At 34.0% G+C, this 19,092-nt stretch overlaps 1 protein-coding gene across 2 annotated transcripts in view; it reads right to left on the bottom strand.

Moving 5' to 3' along the window:
• Exo70 (exocyst complex component 7) overlaps window positions 1-18,828 on the bottom strand; it is a 35,662-nt gene extending 16,834 nt beyond the window's left edge. Inside the window, exons 1-9 of one of the 2 annotated variants that reach the window (XM_069836226.1) lie at window positions 18,617-18,828; window positions 17,978-18,143; window positions 17,035-17,243; window positions 14,667-14,775; window positions 13,029-13,264; window positions 10,023-10,072; window positions 5,305-5,352; window positions 4,987-5,087; window positions 478-662 (exon numbers count right to left, since the gene is read on the bottom strand). In XM_069836226.1, the coding sequence (XP_069692327.1) occupies window positions 478-662; window positions 4,987-5,087; window positions 5,305-5,352; window positions 10,023-10,072; window positions 13,029-13,264; window positions 14,667-14,775; window positions 17,035-17,243; window positions 17,978-18,143; window positions 18,617-18,670 (1,158 nt within the window). In that variant the 5' untranslated portion in view covers window positions 18,671-18,828. The remainder of the gene's footprint in view (window positions 1-477; window positions 663-4,986; window positions 5,088-5,304; window positions 5,353-10,022; window positions 10,073-13,028; window positions 13,265-14,666; window positions 14,776-17,034; window positions 17,244-17,977; window positions 18,144-18,616) is intronic. The other variant, XM_069836227.1, reaches the window with a different exon arrangement.
• Between the last annotated feature and the right edge of the window lie 264 nt (window positions 18,829-19,092).

The raw sequence follows: 19,092 nt of genomic DNA, 5'->3' as shown, positions 1-19,092 counted from the left end.
AAAACTACAGACCAGAGAATCAGACCTGTAAATTATTTTTTATACGTTATCAAAAAATTACACAAATGAAGATCGACATATTGGCATTATGATGTGAAAGAATCTGAGCCATCTGAACCCTAACTATGTCAGCAATCCTGCAGGTCATGGCCTTCGTGTAATAGTCTATTGTTTATTGTAGTGTGTGTTTTGTTTTATTCTGAAATGCAATTAATTAGTTCTCAAAACTGACGAAAGATGGATTTTAGAAAATAGGAAAATGATGTAGGAAAATTGACATTTCACTGAAAACTACTATTTTTCTGAAATATTTGGGTTCCAAGCTTCAAAATGAGGGGTCATTTATTAAAATCCGTTCAGCCGTTTTCCCGTAATTTCCATTACCAGTTCAAATTATATATATAGATTCTGAAAATAGCCAAGACGCATAACAAGCCCAAAACCACTTTTATTATATATTTTAATGAAGATGTGTACCTCGCCGTCTTGTACAACCATGTCCATTGCGTCACGGATCACGATCTCGAACACCTGGTGCTGGTGCTGTAACGGCACGATGCCCACCATCAGAGAGCGCTCGCTTTGCATCAGCCGCTGCAGTGCCATGACGCACACCAGGTAGTTCTCCATCTCCTGCTCGTCCACTATGTCCTCACGGGATTCTAAACCAAGTAACCACCATTACAAACAGACAAAAATTATGCGACCACTTTAGTAACAACCAATACCTACAGAGACTTATTTAATTGGCTATTTAATGATACTGTGAGGTTATCTAGCATTGGTGTGTGGATGCTACAGCATGGACAAACAATTAAACAGAGACGCAAAATTTAAATTTTATGCTTTTCATTAAGTAGAACAAAATGGTAAACCAGCCGGTATAGTGAGACCAGAATTTCTATAGTATAATATGACAAACTAATATAAATATCAACCATTACCAGTGCACAATCAATGTAAAGTTACCAACCAAGGCATAACTACTATAGAATATCACTTCAGTATTTTTTCTACATATCCACACTCTTTCTCCATGAACTGATCCAAAATTACAGTAATGATTTATTTAATCATATTAAAAGAATAAATATGATAAGTCTTTCTTGTGTTAAATTTTAACGTACTTTGTTAACATGTTTCGACCTATTTTGGGTCATCTCAGAACTGGTCGTTGTTGGTGTTGGCACCTCTTGTTTCCTGTGTGGGTGCGTTCGTAGTGTAGAGTCAAAGAGTGTATGTGTTTTGAAATTGAGTTGTGTGTTGAGAATATCGTTGGGGTGTGTTTTCGTGTGTCTGTATATTTCATATTGTTCTAGTGTGTTGAGTTTCTGGCTTTTTGGTTGGATGTGCAGTATTTCCATGTCTGTGTTGATGTCTCTGTAGGTGTGGTTGGCATTTGTGATGTGTTCTGCATATGTGGAGGTGTTTCGTAATTTTGTTATGGCTGTAATGTGTTCTTTGTAACGTGTTTGAAATGATCTGCCTGTCTGTCTTATGTAGAAGTTGTTGCAGGTGTTACATTTGAGTTTGTATACGCCTATGTGGTTGTATTTGTTTGTTTGTGTGTTGAGATGTTTTTGTAGAGTGTTATTTGTTCTGTATGCGATGTTGTAATTTAATTTCTTGAATGAGGTTGCAATTTTATGTGTGTTTTTGTTTTCGTATGTTAATGTGATGTATTTTTTGTGTTCTTGTGTTTGTGTTGTATTCTTCTGTTTTTTTTTGTTTGTTTTGTCTTACGTATTATGTTGTCTATTATGTTGGGGTTGTATCCGTTTTCTTGTGCTATGTATTTGATTGTGTTTAGTTCTTCGTTGTAATCCTGTTGGTTTACATCAACACAGACATGGAAACACTGCACATCCAACCAAAAAGCCAGAAACTCAACACACTAGAACAATATGAAATATACAGACACGCGAAAACACATCCCAACGATATTCTCAACACACAACTCAATTTCAAAACACATACACTCTTTGACTCTACACTACGAACGCACCCACACAGGAAACAAGAGGCGCCAACACCAACAACGATCAGTTCTGAAGATGACCCAAAACAGGTCGAAACATGTTAACAAAGTACATTAAAATTTAACACAAGAAAGACTTATCATACATATTCCGAAGTGATACAGTGTTAAAAGTTGTGCAATCAAGATGTATAAAAGAATAAAGTTTAACTTAACGAATTTAGTTACAATACAGACTGTTCGGAAAATGCAATCCAAGAAGCTCAGAATGTAATATGAGATCAAAATGTTCAAAATCAGGATAGCAACTTATTAACTCGCAATTTTACCCAATAATAATATGGCACAGATCGAATTTGTATAGTTTAACATAGTTTTAACCAAACCTTTGTCTATGTATCACTCTAAGTATCCCAAACGAAGCAGGCTAAACTTCATACTGGAGAACCAAAACCTGACTCAACCAAACAACTCCTGGCTTTGGAAGGGAGAATTCTGAGATGGGTAACCGGACTTTTGACCGGACACTGCCATCTTAATAAGCACCTACATAATATATTGGGTCCAGGGTTGCCAGATTCATCAGGAATCCAGGACAGATGATGATGTGCGTACCTTAACATAACTACACATTTTAATTAATTCAATTTGCAATACAACTTATTTTATTCGTTTTATGTATTTCAACTAATTACACAGGGCCTGTCTAAACTTTTAATTTTGTTAAATTTTTGCTAGATTATGAGATTTCCTTTGCATTATTGATAAAGTCTGAAAAAATAATGTCACATTAGAGCCTGACCTACACAGAAAAAATGCATGATACAGTATTTAAATCCTATGAATAATAAATCAATTTTCAAACAGAGTAAAGAATAAAGTTACTGTACAATAACTAATACATATTATAGTCATCATCATCATCAGTAGACGTTTCCACTCTGTTACATACATAATATTAACGTTTTTATTTAAATACAACCCGACGCTGAACATAGGTCGGACACAGTCTTGAAAAAATGAATAAGGAATTTTAAAAAATAACTTTATAAAAATGAGCGAAAAATTGTGTTTTTATAATTTTTTTGACGTTTCAGGACAAATATAATTATTCAATCCAGGACACATCATTAAACTTTAGAACGATCCTGGCAACCCTGACTGGGTCTTAGTGATGACCCAACTTGTAGGAAATGTGGCATGAAGGCTGAGTCATCATCTCACACTTTTCTGGACTGTCCAGGTCTAAGTCAAATCAGATACTGTTATCTCGAGACACACAGGTTGTCTCCAAGGAATTTCAGAAAATTAAATCCAATGGCATCGCAAGGATGATATCACATTGCGGTCTTCTGGGGTGCACAATGGGCCATTTGTGCCTTAGTGTTATACTATACTTGTTTTTTCGAAAGATGGGACATGACAGTTAAGCGGTCGAGCATGGAACTACAGTGCCATGTTGCCAATATGGATTACCATGCTGCCAGCTGATGGAAGCTAGCAATTGACGTTAAAATGGCTGATGTTAAAACATTCAATGACAGTTGACACGAAGATAAGAAAACAATACAAAAATCGACAGAGAATCAAACACCATACGTACCAATGCAACATTGTGTGCACAATAAATGTCGCCCACAGAGCTATTAAGCACTCACCACGTGGGAACGGTAAGTTCGACAACTCAACCGTTGTTACCATAGCAACAGGCCCACCACGCTATGTGATATTCAGTTGTTTTCCTGATCGCAACACTCTTGTCATATCCCATCTTTCAAAAAAATAAGTATAGTAGTAGTATACATCTTTGTAGAAGAAGAAGAAGAAGAAGAAGAAGATCTCAAACGAAGTCCCCTACACTTTCAGAAGTCAGTTTTGTAATGTTAGAAGCAATTACCAGTACTTATAAATTCTGTAAACAGAGCAGACATCTGATGGCCAACTCATTACTTTTGTAGAAGTGGCACAGTAGAAGGAAGTAGTACGTGTTTTATTAAGGTAAGCGTTCACTACATCGTATCACACGCATCGGACGAATCGCACGGATCAGAAAAAGACTATCTTTGCTGTAATTGTTACGTAACCGCGTTCACTACATCATATTGGACGCATCGCCTTTCGGCAAATCCGTCCACGTTTCTCAGATAGGCAACTTTTCCGATGCGTGTGATCATGGCCTTCTTTAATAAATCAATTTTAATTGGTCAACTGTTACTATTATGTTGTGCCATGTTCAGTGTCGCGCCAAAATGGCAGACGGAAAACTTATTTCGCGTGTAGAAAATTGCGAAGAATTATATAATTTGAGGCGTTCCCATTACAGTAATCAAGTCGTTTCTTGCAAATATATTATGTAACCAATATTTCTTTCGTTTCTTCCTCTTCAATTAAGACGCATGAAGCAATTACAAATTCTTATTCGCTAACAGACGTAATTAATAGACCTAACCTCAACTCCTCTGCTTTCAGTAATGTCAATATCGTACGACGTCATGTTTTAAAAAGCTGATAGGGGAATCCGATGAGGCGATGAGGTGAAGCCGTTACAGTGAACACACAGCACTTAAAATATCCGTTGCGTGCGATTCGTCCGATGAGTGCAATACGATGTAGTGAACGCTTACCTTTAGAGTACTATAACAAAAAATGAAGAATATGTGCATTGAAGGCTAGCAGGCAGTTAAACCACTACCCTAAATGGTAGTGCTTAAGCATTTTCGGTTCTGAATTAAAGAGTGCATTCGGTGCACAGTGTAGCAGAGCATTGTGATGTGTGTCTCGTCTTGTTGCAGTAGACCAGCATCATTTCAAAGACTGTGGAGAAAGATATCTTGCAAACCACAAAAGACTAACAATAGCACATATTAATAACAGCTTTTCATGTAATCAAATCAATCGGGATTAAATCCTCTTCCTGCGGTGCTTACTTGTAAGACATTTTCCGAACACCCTGTATATAGAAAACAGTTTTCATTTGAAGAAATGTAATAATGTCAAGACACTCTCACCTAAATGTAATGCAGAACGTCGAGTCCCAAGAGTGAAACCTGTGGAATGTTCCAGAGTTTGTGTTGCAATCTGCAGCATCTTATTTGCTTTCTTTTCAAACCTTAACACAATGAAACATTCTTATTAGACAAAAGAATAAGCTGTATCAAGCTGATTATTGAACTGGAAGGTCACGGGTTTTATCATAATGAGAAACTAGGTACTTTTTTCTTCACCACCACTTTGAGAATGACTTTGACCTCATATCAGAGAATTCTGGGTGACCTCCTCGTTGGGGGGGGGAAGTGGCCAACAGAGCAATATGTGATTCAACTCACCTCCTTTTTATGCCCCCTATGCATCTCCTTAGCATGCCGTATAGTTCCCTGGGAGGACATTATCAAGGACGAGAGTTAGTGGTGTGGTGAATGAAATTACATCTGAAGGAACAACGTAATTGCATCTGCGAGAGAAGCTCCAAACTAAGGTACACTAGTGCTGCCATCGCACAATTCTCAAGACATAGCAGACCTTCGTCACTAATTGTCTTGTGACTCTCAGTTACATATTGCAAAACATGCATTTTGAGGTTATGTTTGTATTGTATTTATTTACATTCCATAGTATTCATACATCGCTTCACAGCTAGAATACGGAACATGTCAAAAAAAATCTTAGTAGTACTATGAAGTCTTAATTATAGTCACAGTCTAGTTGAAATTATATACAGAAGAGTTTTACAGTATAGTCTACTAGTACAACACAAGGGATTAGTATCAATACTTAATTACAAGACAGAAATATTCATGCAGCGTTGTTGAAAGTCATAAATTCACCTCCAGAAGGCGTGAAAAATTAGGTACTTCTTTAATTTGGCCCTAAATTATCTTATGTTTTGAGTTTGATTTTTTACATCCATACCCTACAGAGGCTATTAACATTTGTACTGTTATATAACGCACTCCCTCCTTTCTGATAGCACAATAGACTTGCCGATGGAGTATGAAAGTCATTTTTTGACGAGTATTTATGCTATGAACTGTTGAATTAGTTACAAAGTTTTCACGATTACATACGAGGAAGATTATCAATGAAAAATTAAGCCATGGGCATTATTTGGAGTTTTTTTTTTTTTTTAATGGTCCTACACGATTCTCTAGATTTGGAACCTACTATTATTTTAATTACACTTTTTTCTAGTAGGAATGTACTGTTACTATCTGTGAAATTTCCTCAGAATGTTATTCCAAAACTCATTATCGAGTGGAAGTATGCAAAATATATTGTTTCTAAGGTATGGATATTTACTACCTCTTGCCTAGATCTAATAGCAAAACATACTGAATTTAGTTTGGGAGTAATTTCTTTAATATGATTTTTCCAATTTAACACATTATCGACTTTTAAGACAAGAAGTTTGGTTGTTGTTGTTGTTTCCAATAGAGCCCTATTGTTAATTATTGCACTTGAAATTTGCGAGGTTGAATTTGGGTAAGATTTAAATTGAATTATGTTAGTTTTGTTAAAATTTAATACTGATTAATTGGCTGAAAACCACGTTTCAAAATGTTTTTGACAGAAGAAACATCCAATAGAGGGGTTTGTGCTGTAATTTCGTTTTCCAATGCAAACCAAAAGTCATCACCAGAAGTTCTCAAAGAATCAGTGACACTCAAATTCTTCAAAAACCTGAGAAAAACTATTTGTAAAACAATAGTGAAATCAAACGGTACCCAGGTGGGAATTACAAGAAAAGAAGATATAATATCAATTTGTTTTTACCTATAACATTTATTAAACCCAGTAAGTCTACACACCTATAAAAACCCTAAAATCCATAAGTCAAATATTGATTTTTTTCCCCAGTACATGTAAAATGTGTAAGGTTCAGTAATTGCCACAACATTCATACAGTAAATTGCCAGTTCAGTTGCAATAGAACATTTCAATTCAACTATTTTTAATGTTCTACTGCTTGCTTATACAGTCAACTTTAAATTATCTGGGATCAGATTATAATGTGAATAAACAGGTCTCCCCACCCCCTCGTTTACTTCCCTTCTCTTTACAATCCTGACTCTCATGTCAGAATCCAACTGTGTGAAAAACTGAGAGAATACTTTCCAGGAAAAATTTTTGTCTCTGAATAATACTTGAAAAATGAAACACGAAATTGGCTTGCCAACTCATTTGAGAATTTTTATAAAGAAAAAATTTTGAAACTGACATCACATTGAAGCAAACACTTTGAATATTCTTAGAAATTATGTAAAGAAGTATATCGTCGTTGTTCCTGCAATAACTTCTATGTGCAAAATATAAAATTTTTTAGTAGGAAGAAAAAACACATTTATTCATTCTATGACAGTGGTACATAGGAGATTGTGAATTCTTACATTTTCGGAAGAAAGAAATATAATTACATAATAGGAGATTTTGTTATTTGCTGTATCACTATTTAAGTTATTTAATAAAGCAAAAATCTGTTGTTGTTGTTGTTATCTAATGCCAGGCTTTGGCAACGAAGCCATTAGTGTTCTTGCACTCCAATATTTCTCTGTGGTGGATCCATCAGGTAGAACTTCACAGGTTTGTAGATGATCTTCAGTCATTTCTTCTTCTTTGTTGCATTAGAGGGCAATTTGTATTTGTGTAAATTCTTATTTTATTCAAGTGTTTGGCCAAATAATCGTGTTCTGTAAGCAGTCTGAATTTTGCTACTGCAGATTTACGTGGGATTTCTGGAATAATTTCTGGTTGTTTTATTAAAATGCTCCATTTTTTATCGTTGGCTTTGGTACATAGTGCTTGGTTTTGCTTGATTTTATATTTATTTTTAATTAGTCTTTTGATGGATGTAAAAGGTAGGCTTGTATTTGTATTCTGAATTAAATTGGATCCTTTTTTGGCAAGAAAGTCAGCAGTTTCATTTCCAGCAATTCCGCAATGTGCAGGTATCCATTGCAATTGAATTCTTTTCTGTAGTTTTTGAAGTTGTTGGACCATTTTGTGACATTCTTTAATTTGGATTGACATCATTTTATATGAATTTATTGCATATAATGCTGCTTTAGAATCAGAGAGAATGACAGCATTTTGAAATTTATCTATTCTGTATAGTAGGTGTTGGAGTGAGATATGAATAGCCATTATTTCCGCATCAAAATTTGTTGTACGATATCCTGCTGGTTGATAAAATGAGAATAACGCACACATAATTCCTGATCCTGAGTTGTTATCGATAGTAGACCTATCTGTGTAGCAAAAATCTCAAAATCGATAAATATGTCACATAGGAGTTATTGCAGGAACAATGACAATATATGAAATATATTTCATTTTGATAAACGTGTTCACCAGTATTTGTCAGAGGCGTATACTGGTTAAAGGGTTTGGGCTACCGCTGACCCTATTATTACACAAAATATATCTAACAATTACTTTAATTTTAATTACTATGGTAAAACTAATAATACAAAATTATTATATTATGTTATATTATAAACTTTTTCTTTTGTAATTTCCTTGGGCTACCACCGGTAGCCCCGGTAGCCCGCAAAATACGCCCCTGGTATTTGTACTATAGTCTATAGCAGTAACGAAAAAAAAAAAGCAAATGGAAGACATGTTGTCCTAGTTACACATAAATCATTGCTCATGAATTAATTAAATAAGGATAAAATTGTCACATTTTTAAAAAGTGTACCTTAGTTTTGGAACTTCCTTCGTACATTATTTTCATATTTCTAGAAATTAAACAGGTGACATTTAAAATACAGATTTAAGAAATAAACGACACATTGTCCAGTTCAGAGTTTTCACATTCTGGTTTCTAAAATTTTATGTAGAGAATTTCATTCGAAAGATTTTAAATGACGAATAACATCGAAACGTGCTTTTACTAGTTTTCTAGGTTATGTCAGCTGTTTAGATTTGATAACAATTGACTCTCAACCAAACAGCCACGACATCCCACACAATGAGCTGTTAATTAAGAATTAATATGAAAATTCATACAGGACGAAACTTCCGAAAAAAATATACATATATTATACTGATATCGAAATACTGAATAACGAATTCAGTTATCTCTTACTTCCAAATTTCCAAACTATTTTTAATTTCTGCATAATTGCACACAAAATTTCAAAATTATAAGAACATCAGTAATAAAAGTGAAAGACACCCCATGGAAAGGATGTCTTGGTCCAAGAAAAGTTGAGAATTCACTAATCTGCATCATAATGGTCACAGAAGCATGATTATAAACGATGTCTGATAACTACAATACTGGTAACCATTAATTAAAGAGCCTTAAAACAAATCTACGCAGTTGCGTAATAAATCTTCAAAACTGGATTATTGGGTTTCAGACTATTGACATATTCTGAAGGGATAGCATCTGCGCACCAAATTTTGTTAAAAATCAATCGATTTATTCAAACTTGTATGTGAATCTTTTTATACAACATTCACACACTCGTATTAGACAACATGAGTTCGTCTTTTTTCATAACTTTCAATTGTTTTGTATAAACAGATCTTGACACATAAAATGTACGTTTCTTAAGATGAAAATAATACAGAGATTAGATAAAAAAAGTAGTAAGCGTGCACCAAGAATCTGTTCTCTTTTAAAATCTATCAAGTTTGTTATTTTATTTTACACTTTTCATGCTATTTTATGTTCAATTCACTGAAATTATTTTCAACAGTACACAAATTATTATAACACAAAACAAAAGATAATCACAAGAATCATTATAGCATTGTTCTCAACATAAATATACACAGCTAAATTATATTGTGTTTCCATTATTTTGTGTATCCCCAGTAGAAAATTTATTTTCACGTAATAAAACATGTGTAGAACATGTTATGACCTGAAAAAATCATCCTGTAAATAGTTAACCAATTTCTCGCTTAAAATGACTAGAAAATCCTTCTTTGAATATTTATATAGAACACAAATAAATGCATTACCATTTCTGTACAATTTCTACAAAATTGTTTAAAAAATATTTTCACACTGATGAAAAATGGATAGAAAACTCACATGTGTAGTCTTTTTGATGCTCTCCGACTCGGGGTTTGAAATTTTGGTCTCTGGAACATGACACATAGTTATGAAAACTACTTAGATGGTCAGATCAGAATATTTGTAACAAGTAATGATATAGCAACCAAAAAAAGGCTTAAAAGAAGCACATATTTCATGAGGACAACAAAACGAGAAGATACTGCTCAATCCTTCATTACATTACACATGATTATTATGAAATTTTAGAAATGTTTAAGTTGAAATACAACTTCACACGATCAAATTGTTAGACAGAAACACTAATTCTTAATATAGAATACAGAATATAAAACAGACTACAGAATATAATTTCAACAATATAAATAGAATAAAATAATACGTAAGTATAAAAAAGAGGATAAGTACAATAAATTAATAAAATTTGAGGATCGAAAGAGCAGCGCTACATATACTGGTAAATCAAAATTAAGAGAAACCAAGTACATTAAATTAGCCAACAGGTAACCAGCGAAATCTTGTAAAATATATTTTAAAAAGTTGTGAAAAGTATAAAAACAAACCAAAAAAGAAGCTTAAGCTAGCAAAAATTGACTCCAAAGACTTTTTTTTTTTTGCAATTTTAAATAATAATAATAATAATAATAATAATAATAATAATAATAAATTTAGTGAACTACTAATGTAACTTTAATATATTTGTTTTTAATTATTCAATAATAACGACAGTCGACTGAACAAACAATGACTTACTTGTCATGTTGTCATGTGTAAGTAGGCCTACTTATTTAAAGTGCATTATTTTTATTATTATTTTAAGTGTCTATGTACTTATATCTCAATTATTTTAACCAATTTAACTTACAAAATGTAAAATGTAGTTATTGCAAAAAAAGAAAAAGTTGATGATGCCACAAAGGCGAAAATATTCGTTTAAACCGTTTGTAATATGATAACAAAACAATAAATTTTCATACTCACACATGATAAGTCGTTACCAAGCTGCGGATTTTTAGGCACTAAAAACAGTTGAAATAGGCAGGCAAAATAGGCATTCAAAATTCTAAAACAGGCATTTAAAAAGGCACTAACAAATTTCTAATTCTCAAAGGCTAACACGACCATAGCGTAGCATTATACACTACTTTCTATAGTAATGTCATTATGGCAGTGAATAACTAAATATTCGTCCAAATGTTGTAATGAGAACTGATGTCTATTGTCTATAAGAATGTTCTTAAATTGGGAGAACCTCTCTTCCACTTCACATGAAGTGATGGGACAATACTTCAGGGATCCAATCTCATCTGGGGACCAAAGCAGTGGGAACGCAGTAATGTTAATGTATTTTCCAATCAGTACTTCTGATGACTTTTGCTTTGGCATATCTCCACGATATACTTCACGTATTATAGCAGAAAACTCAACTCCATACTCAATTCACAAACTCACAAAACAGATACACAGTTTAAAACAACTACCCTATAGTCAACTACCACAATGGTTCATGCGGCTTTCGAAATACATTTTTTTTCTTGTTGGTTGATTTTAAATTATTCGATTTCTCCGTGCTCTGGTGGCAGTAAAACATAACACACAGAATTATCGATAGTTCTATATCACTTCTCTCTGCTGGATAAAAAAAAGAAACAAATTACAGATTCAAAAAATATCGATAGAATTGTCAGTAAAGTCAAGTATAATATATAATACGGATATTTAGGTAACTTTTAGGCATTTATAAGCAAATAGGCATTTACTAGTGAAATAAGCAATTATAGGCACTATAGAATTCGCATATAATACTCACAATGTCTTAAAATGGATATATATAAAACCTAGAATTTTCCGCCTTCAGATTAAGGATTAAAATAGGCATATAGGCATAAATCCGCAGCTTAGTCATTACGATTAAATAATTAATGGTGGTGGGTCCCTATCACCATGGCATGGCGCGTCCTCAGGTTGCGGATAGAGGAGACGGCCTCCAGATATGGAGGGTAGTTGCGAATATATTGAATAAGCAGTCGTGGACAGCCGATAAGGGGTGGCCCTCCAGCTTGGGGGTTGGGCGAAGGGCTAACAACCCATCACCGTAAAAAACAGCTTGTTACGAATCTCTACAATAAGCCTCGGAATAGGACTGATTCTCTGGCACGACCACAGCAAAGGAATAAGGTTTTGAGATTTGGCACTTGGAACGTAACTAGTCTTTACAGAACAGGAGGGGTAACATTAGTAGCAAAAGAACTAGCTAGATATAGAATAGACTATGTGGGAGTACAAGAGGTTAGGTTAGATGGGAATGGCATATCACAAATAGGAGATTACTTGTTGTATTATGGGGAAGGAAACAATAATCACCAATTAGGAACAGGATTCTTTGTTCATAAAAGAATAAAATGAGCAGTAAAAAAGGTCGAATTTATCAGTGACAGGTTATCATATTTAGTACTTAAGGGTAGATGGTGCGACATCATAGTTATATATGCTCACGCCCCTACAGAAGAGAAAGACGACCATATAAAGAATAGCTTCTATGAGGAATTGGAACATACTTTTGATCAGTTCCCTAGATATCACATGAAAAATTAACGTATGGGCGAATCCAGAAATGCATATAGAGTGTTAGTTGGGAGACCGGAGGGAAAAAGACCTTTAGGGAGGCCGAGACGTAGATGGGAGGATAATATTAAAATGGATTTGAGGGAGGTGGGGTATGATGATAGAGACTGGATTAATCTTGCACAGGATAGGGACCGATAGGGATGGCGGGCTTATGTGAGGGCGGCAATGAACCTGCGGGTTCCTTAAAAGCCATTTGTAAGTAAGTAAGTAAGTAAGGTGGTAGTGGTAATAATAAGAAGTGAAGGAAAATGTTAACTTTATCATCATCATCATGAAAATATGGAAAGAAAAAAATATATCGAAAAGAAGAAGACAAAGAATGTGACGACAAAGATGGTGGAGGATGATAAAAGGAAATAAAAATTAGGACAAGAGGAAGACGATATGGACACTCACCACCATTGGGGAATTTGCAGCCTGCACTCCCTGTATGCTTCCACCACTGGAGGACCTCTGCTGTTCTTTGAGCTGCTGCAGGGATTTCATGAGCACCGTGGCACGAACGCGGGCATATACGTTCATGTATTCATCCCGGTTGTGCACGATCAGCCAGTCTGCTATGCGAACCAACTCGCCAGACACTGATTCTGGGAAGTTATTCAGTGAAACTGGAGTCTCTTCTACAGGCGTGTCTGTCAAATTAAGTCATCCACATGATTAATTTTATTTCCTATATGTAGTACATTTGGGAAGAGGTTGTCATCTAAGTTTACCATTCAATATAAATATGTGTTTTTTTCTTTCTCTATTATGCCCACCCTGATACTTCGTAATATTTCTCTTCCTGTAAGTGTGTTGTAACAACTGCTATATAAGATGTAGTTGTTGTTGTTTTCTAATGCCAGGCATTTGACAATACAGTCATTTGACCTCTTGCACTCCAATATTTTTGAAATATATTGTCATGGTCAGCCACTGAGGCACAGATTTTTAGGTGTTCCGAATCCATTTCTTGGTTTGAGTTGCACAATGGGCAGTTAGGGGACTGATATATTCCAATATATTAATATCACTCAATAAAAGAATTGTATACCAATGGATACCATCCCATTGTGGAATCCTGGGAAACGAGAATGCGGATGCTTTAGCAAAGAAGGGCAGCACTGCTACTTACAGACCTGTTACTAAATCTACGTATTACTCTGTGAAAAGATTTATTAAATCCACATACTTAGACTTCAACAAACAAAATTTGATAACACAATCCCAAGGGAAAAAATGGAACTCTCTGCATCATAATCCACAGTTAATTCCCGATTTACCACGAAAATCGTCTGTAGCTGCATTTAGATTGGCAACAGGCCATGATTGATTGGCCAAGCACCTGCATAGAATTGGAATATATCAATCCCCTAACTGCCCGCTGTGCAACTCAAACCAAGAAATGGATTCGGAACACCTCAAAATCTGTGCTTCAGTGGCTGACCATGATAATATCTTTGAAAAATATTGGAGTGCAAGAGGTCAAATGACTTTATTGTCAAACGCCTGGCATTAGAAAACAACAACAACATATACCAATTCCATGCAGAACTGTAGATTATGATGCAGAGAGTTCCATTTTTTTCCCTTGGGAATGTGTTATCAAATTTTGTTTGTTGAAGTCTAAGTATGTAGATTTAATAAATCTTTTCACAAAGTAATACACAGATTTAGTAACAGGTCTGTAAGTAGCAGTGCTGCCCTTCTTTGCTAAAGCATCCGCATTCTCGTTTCCCAGGATTCCACAATGGGACGGTATCCATTGGAATACAATTCTTTTATTGAGTGTTATTAATTGAGAGAGCATTTTAGTTATTTCTGCTGTTTGAAATGAAGGTGAATGTCTAGAGACTATTGAAAGAATAGCTGCTTTGGAGTCTTGACAATATAACTGCATTGCTACATAAGATGTAGTAATGTCTAATAGAAAACATCGATTACAGGAGAGATACTTCTAAATATACAAGATTATCAAATTAAATGCGTGTTCTTTTCAATGTAAGTGTAATTTAAGTGATAATTACTCAATATTTACGACATGAAAAACATTACCTTCAACCAACTCCAGAAGCATTATTGGGGGAACAGGTTTGCTATGTCGAAATAGCAAATCTTTAAATTCTCGATTCAGAGCATCACCACCAGAATTGAACAATGTTGACTGAAAATTAGAGAAACAACGCATTAAGCTCAAAAAACACATTCTTCATAAAAGTTACTACTATAAGAAATCAGCACTGACGCCATTATTTATTGAATGCCCTGGTACGTGCAATTTTTTTTAACTTATACAGCACTGTAAGTGCCAACATGTCAATTCAAACATTTCTCAAGAGCTGAGATATTATGAAATACCCCTCAAGAGGTAATACATTATTTTAAGTTAGAAAATTGATAAACTTGATCAGTTTCTTTTAAGTAAACATAGTATCATAATAGTCCTTCTAGCATATCATAATTTCCCTAAAAAGTGCATCATGGTAGCCTTTCTCATTCACACACTAATTACTGCTAAAATGGTCAACATTCACAGCTTTTCTTTAGAGAAAAATGAAGCTGGCACTATTTTGAGTGAAAGGAAAAGTAAAAAATTATTCATTCAAGAGAATAACAAAAGTAAAAGAGTATCACATCAAAGTTTTTTTTAAGGGGTTAAGTACAGCTTCCAGCAGTAAAATTTTGAAAATATCCAACATTTTTTTCCTTCATTACTGTATCTTGTACAATAATGAAAATTACTATGTGTAAAACACGGTCCTTCTGCTATATGAAAAATATATATATATTTTTACGATTTAAAAAAAAAATATTTATATATTTTTCTTTTTCAAAATTCAAAATGGTGGCAGTTCACTGTGGAGTGACGAAGCATTTCCCTCATAACTGAAAAATTATCCAACATTCTGTGATGAAATTGTTTGTGTGTATTTATGCATGTCATATCTACAATATGATGAAAAATCACTTCCCTACCTTTGATAGATTGTCTGATAAAAAATAAATTCATTTAATAAAATGGTCAAATATCAGTATTTTCTTCAAACACATGAAGAGAAATGTGTTATATACCTTCATGCTGTGATGATCTCAGTCATAAATATAATATTCAAGATTGGAATGTGATTGGACTTATGTTTGGTGCGCGAGGAACAATTCCCAAATTTACATTGGAGATCCTCAGAAAATTAAAGGTTCCTGATAAGACTCTTCAGACAATTGCATCAACCATTTTAAAATCTTCATTGAACATCATTACCATCTCTATTCATCTTTATAATATTCAATGTATATTATTTATTTTCAATAAATTTTTATCGTTTTGATAGCTACCAAATCTTGTCGCAGAATATTCTTTTTTAAAATTTCATTATGTATTTTTTAATATTTATTTACATTTTCTTTTTTGTTCATTTGAATTGATTAGGATGCCGATATTTTAAATCCAAGATTTGGACGGCTATCATTTCGATGATATTCTCTCTGAGGAATGTAGTTGAAACAGCATGGTATTGTAAACATGAGTTTCAGCAATAGAATTAAAAGAGAGAGAACGTGAAAAAGTTAACACGTTTATGAGTTATGAGGAAAATACTTCAGCACAGTGAACTACCTTCATTTTGAATTTTGAAAAAAATATGTAATTTTTTTTTTAGTCATAAAAATATTTTCTTCATATAAGAGAAGGACAGTACCAATTTTCATTATTATACAAGATAAATAATAATAATAATTTATTTATTTAATCTGGCAGAGCTAAGGCCAGTAGGCCTTCTCTTCCGCCCAGCCAGACTCTAATTCTAATTAAATACATTTGCTTACATAGTTATTACATTAATATCTAGATCATAAAACAACATGAAAGTAAATGATGAAAATTGGATAACTAATGTTAGTGTGACAATAATAAACACTGGTAAGAAATAGTTATAATAATAATGATAATAATAATAACAATAATAATAATAATGGTAATTATAATAGTAATAATAATAATAATAATAATAATGAGATAAATTATATATTTATCTGTGATATATATAACCATTAAACACTGAGAAACCTGAAACAGCTATTATTGTTGACAATAATTGTTAGAAAAATATCTCGTTAACCTATTCTTAAATTGATTTGATGTCTGACAGTCCCTGACATTACTCGGTAGGGCTGGATGAAGAAAATGTTGAATATTTCCAAAAATTTTACTGCTATAAGCTGTACATAACCCCTTAAAGAAACAAAACTGCCTTTTTTTTTAATGCATTTATGAGATTAATAAAGCCTTTTTAAACTTTGTTCAATATTGCTCCTTAAACAGCATGAAATGTACTTCATATTCACAGTTTTAGTGTTGAAAAGATATGAGAACGTTCCAAATTGAAAGCACTGCTAAGCTAGTGATATAATATGGTCTAAGCCTTACCACATTCTCCAGTTCCACACTTTGAGGATTGTTCTTTTCAAAGTACTCCTGCGCAAGTTGCAGCTTGTCCATTGCCTGCAAGAAGGCCTCTAACCCAGAGCCACCATTTGCTATTGGCCCTGGACCTGACCGAACAACAGGTTCCACCTCTTGGCTCACCCCATAGAAACCAATGACATGATCTAATGCTGTTAGAGTGCGCTCAATATCTTGGGGGAACGTTGAGGAAAATTTATTTCTGAGCATTAGAACGTAACTAGAGGCGATTTTGGTTAGTCCTGGGTTCTTTAAGCTTCTATGAGTTCATTGTTCTACCTCTCCTCACAAATTAAACTCACCATTTATTATGTTGTGGTTTTCTCTGAATATTTATGATAGTAAACTGCTGATATATCCTAAGTCTTAATGAATCATGCTTATATAATTACATGTTAGACTTTACATAGCTCAAAAATTCTACAATAAGGGTTTCCATCAGTGTGTCTCATTTGTTTTCTAAGTGGAAATGTATAGAGTATTTCAAAAGTCAGTTCAAACATTAAACTGCTATAAACAGGCCTATTATAATATTTGAGATAGGGGAAAAAACAAAAACATCACAGTGTTGGGCAAACAACGGGGTTTACAAAACATTGGGAAGATGTCAGCCGTTCTCTTGTTCAATGTACAGCATTCTGCCAGCAACACCATGGACAGCATTTTGCAGATAATATCTTGGAATACTGGCAATTTCTTGCGAGATGGCATCTTTCAGTTGAAGTAGGGTTGTTGGAAGTGTCAGGAAAACTCGTTCTTTAAGGTAACCCCACAACCAAAAGTCGGCCGGATTGAAATCTGGAGATCGCGGAGGCCACACTGTTGGAAAGTGCCAAACCAACCACGTTAGTATCGTTCAGTGAATGGTGTTTACGTTTATGAATCCTGTCACTGGTTAAAAGGATACTTTCCTGTCGACGTTGCAGGTTCCCCGTTTCATTGTAAACAGGAAGAATTGTTTCTTCTAGTCGAGCCAAACGATGTTCAAATGATGACAAAATTCCGACCATTCCTTTCGTAAGCTGGCTACTGCGACTCACTCTCTCTTTCAAGAGATTGAGGTTATTTAGTTCCTGATATACAAAAACCCATGTTAATGCACCTCGTAAGACATGTCTGTTATTACCTACCGTACGCTGAATCGGTTGTATTTACGATAAACTTACTGATAGGTTAGCAGAGTAAACATTAACAATTATTATGATATACAAAAAACATTTGAGTGTAATATGTCAAATTGTTACATATATTGTGCCACAATGTTACAATAGATTTAGGCCTATAATATTGCACTTTTTATGAATAGTTTAGTTGCGCTAAAAATCTAGATAACAAAAAGTCGTAAGTCATGATCCAAAGTCAAATTAATGTGTTTAATTGCTAAGGTAAGTATTGTCTTGCCAACAACTTGAAAGTGACACCTTGATATACAATTCAGTTTTAGGTTATGTTCGTGAAACCGCCCATATTCTTCATGAAAGTCGGTCATTGTACTTAAGACATATAAAACGCTTGAAATTACTGTGAAATACTTGTAAGAGCTCACCTTTTCTAATTTACTTTCTATTTCGTACTTCCTTTCACTTGGGTCATGCATCATTACAACTACGAAAAACACTTGTAAACAAAAATATTCAGTTTCTCTGTTTTTGCTGACATATAGCAAGGCTACCAATACTTAGTGCCTAAAACTAAGAAATATATAATATGATATTAATTAATTTGGGAAGCTTCTTCTGCTTCAGGTGAATAATAAAATTGTATTATATGTTTACTGAGATATATAAATAATGTTTTGTGATAAGAATGAGACTAATGTCTGCAGGTAAGTGATGCTATATTGTTGGTACAACTGCTGGTGACGTTTGCGCAAGTTGGGATGTATAAGATCGAGGCGTTACAAATTCAGTCACACCCATCTCGTAATAATGTTTTTTACATCGCTAGTCTAGCATCAAGCTTCTAGAAAACCTTTATTATTTCTTCATTCTTATACCGAATTCAGCACAGTCGTGTGTTACT

The sequence above is a fragment of the Periplaneta americana genome, chromosome 9, assembly GCF_040183065.1.
Source record: "Periplaneta americana isolate PAMFEO1 chromosome 9, P.americana_PAMFEO1_priV1, whole genome shotgun sequence".
NCBI classification, from domain to species: domain Eukaryota; kingdom Metazoa; phylum Arthropoda; class Insecta; order Blattodea; family Blattidae; genus Periplaneta; species Periplaneta americana.
The sequence above is the reverse complement of the archived record's forward strand: the minus strand, read 5'-3'. Positions and strand labels throughout refer to the sequence as shown.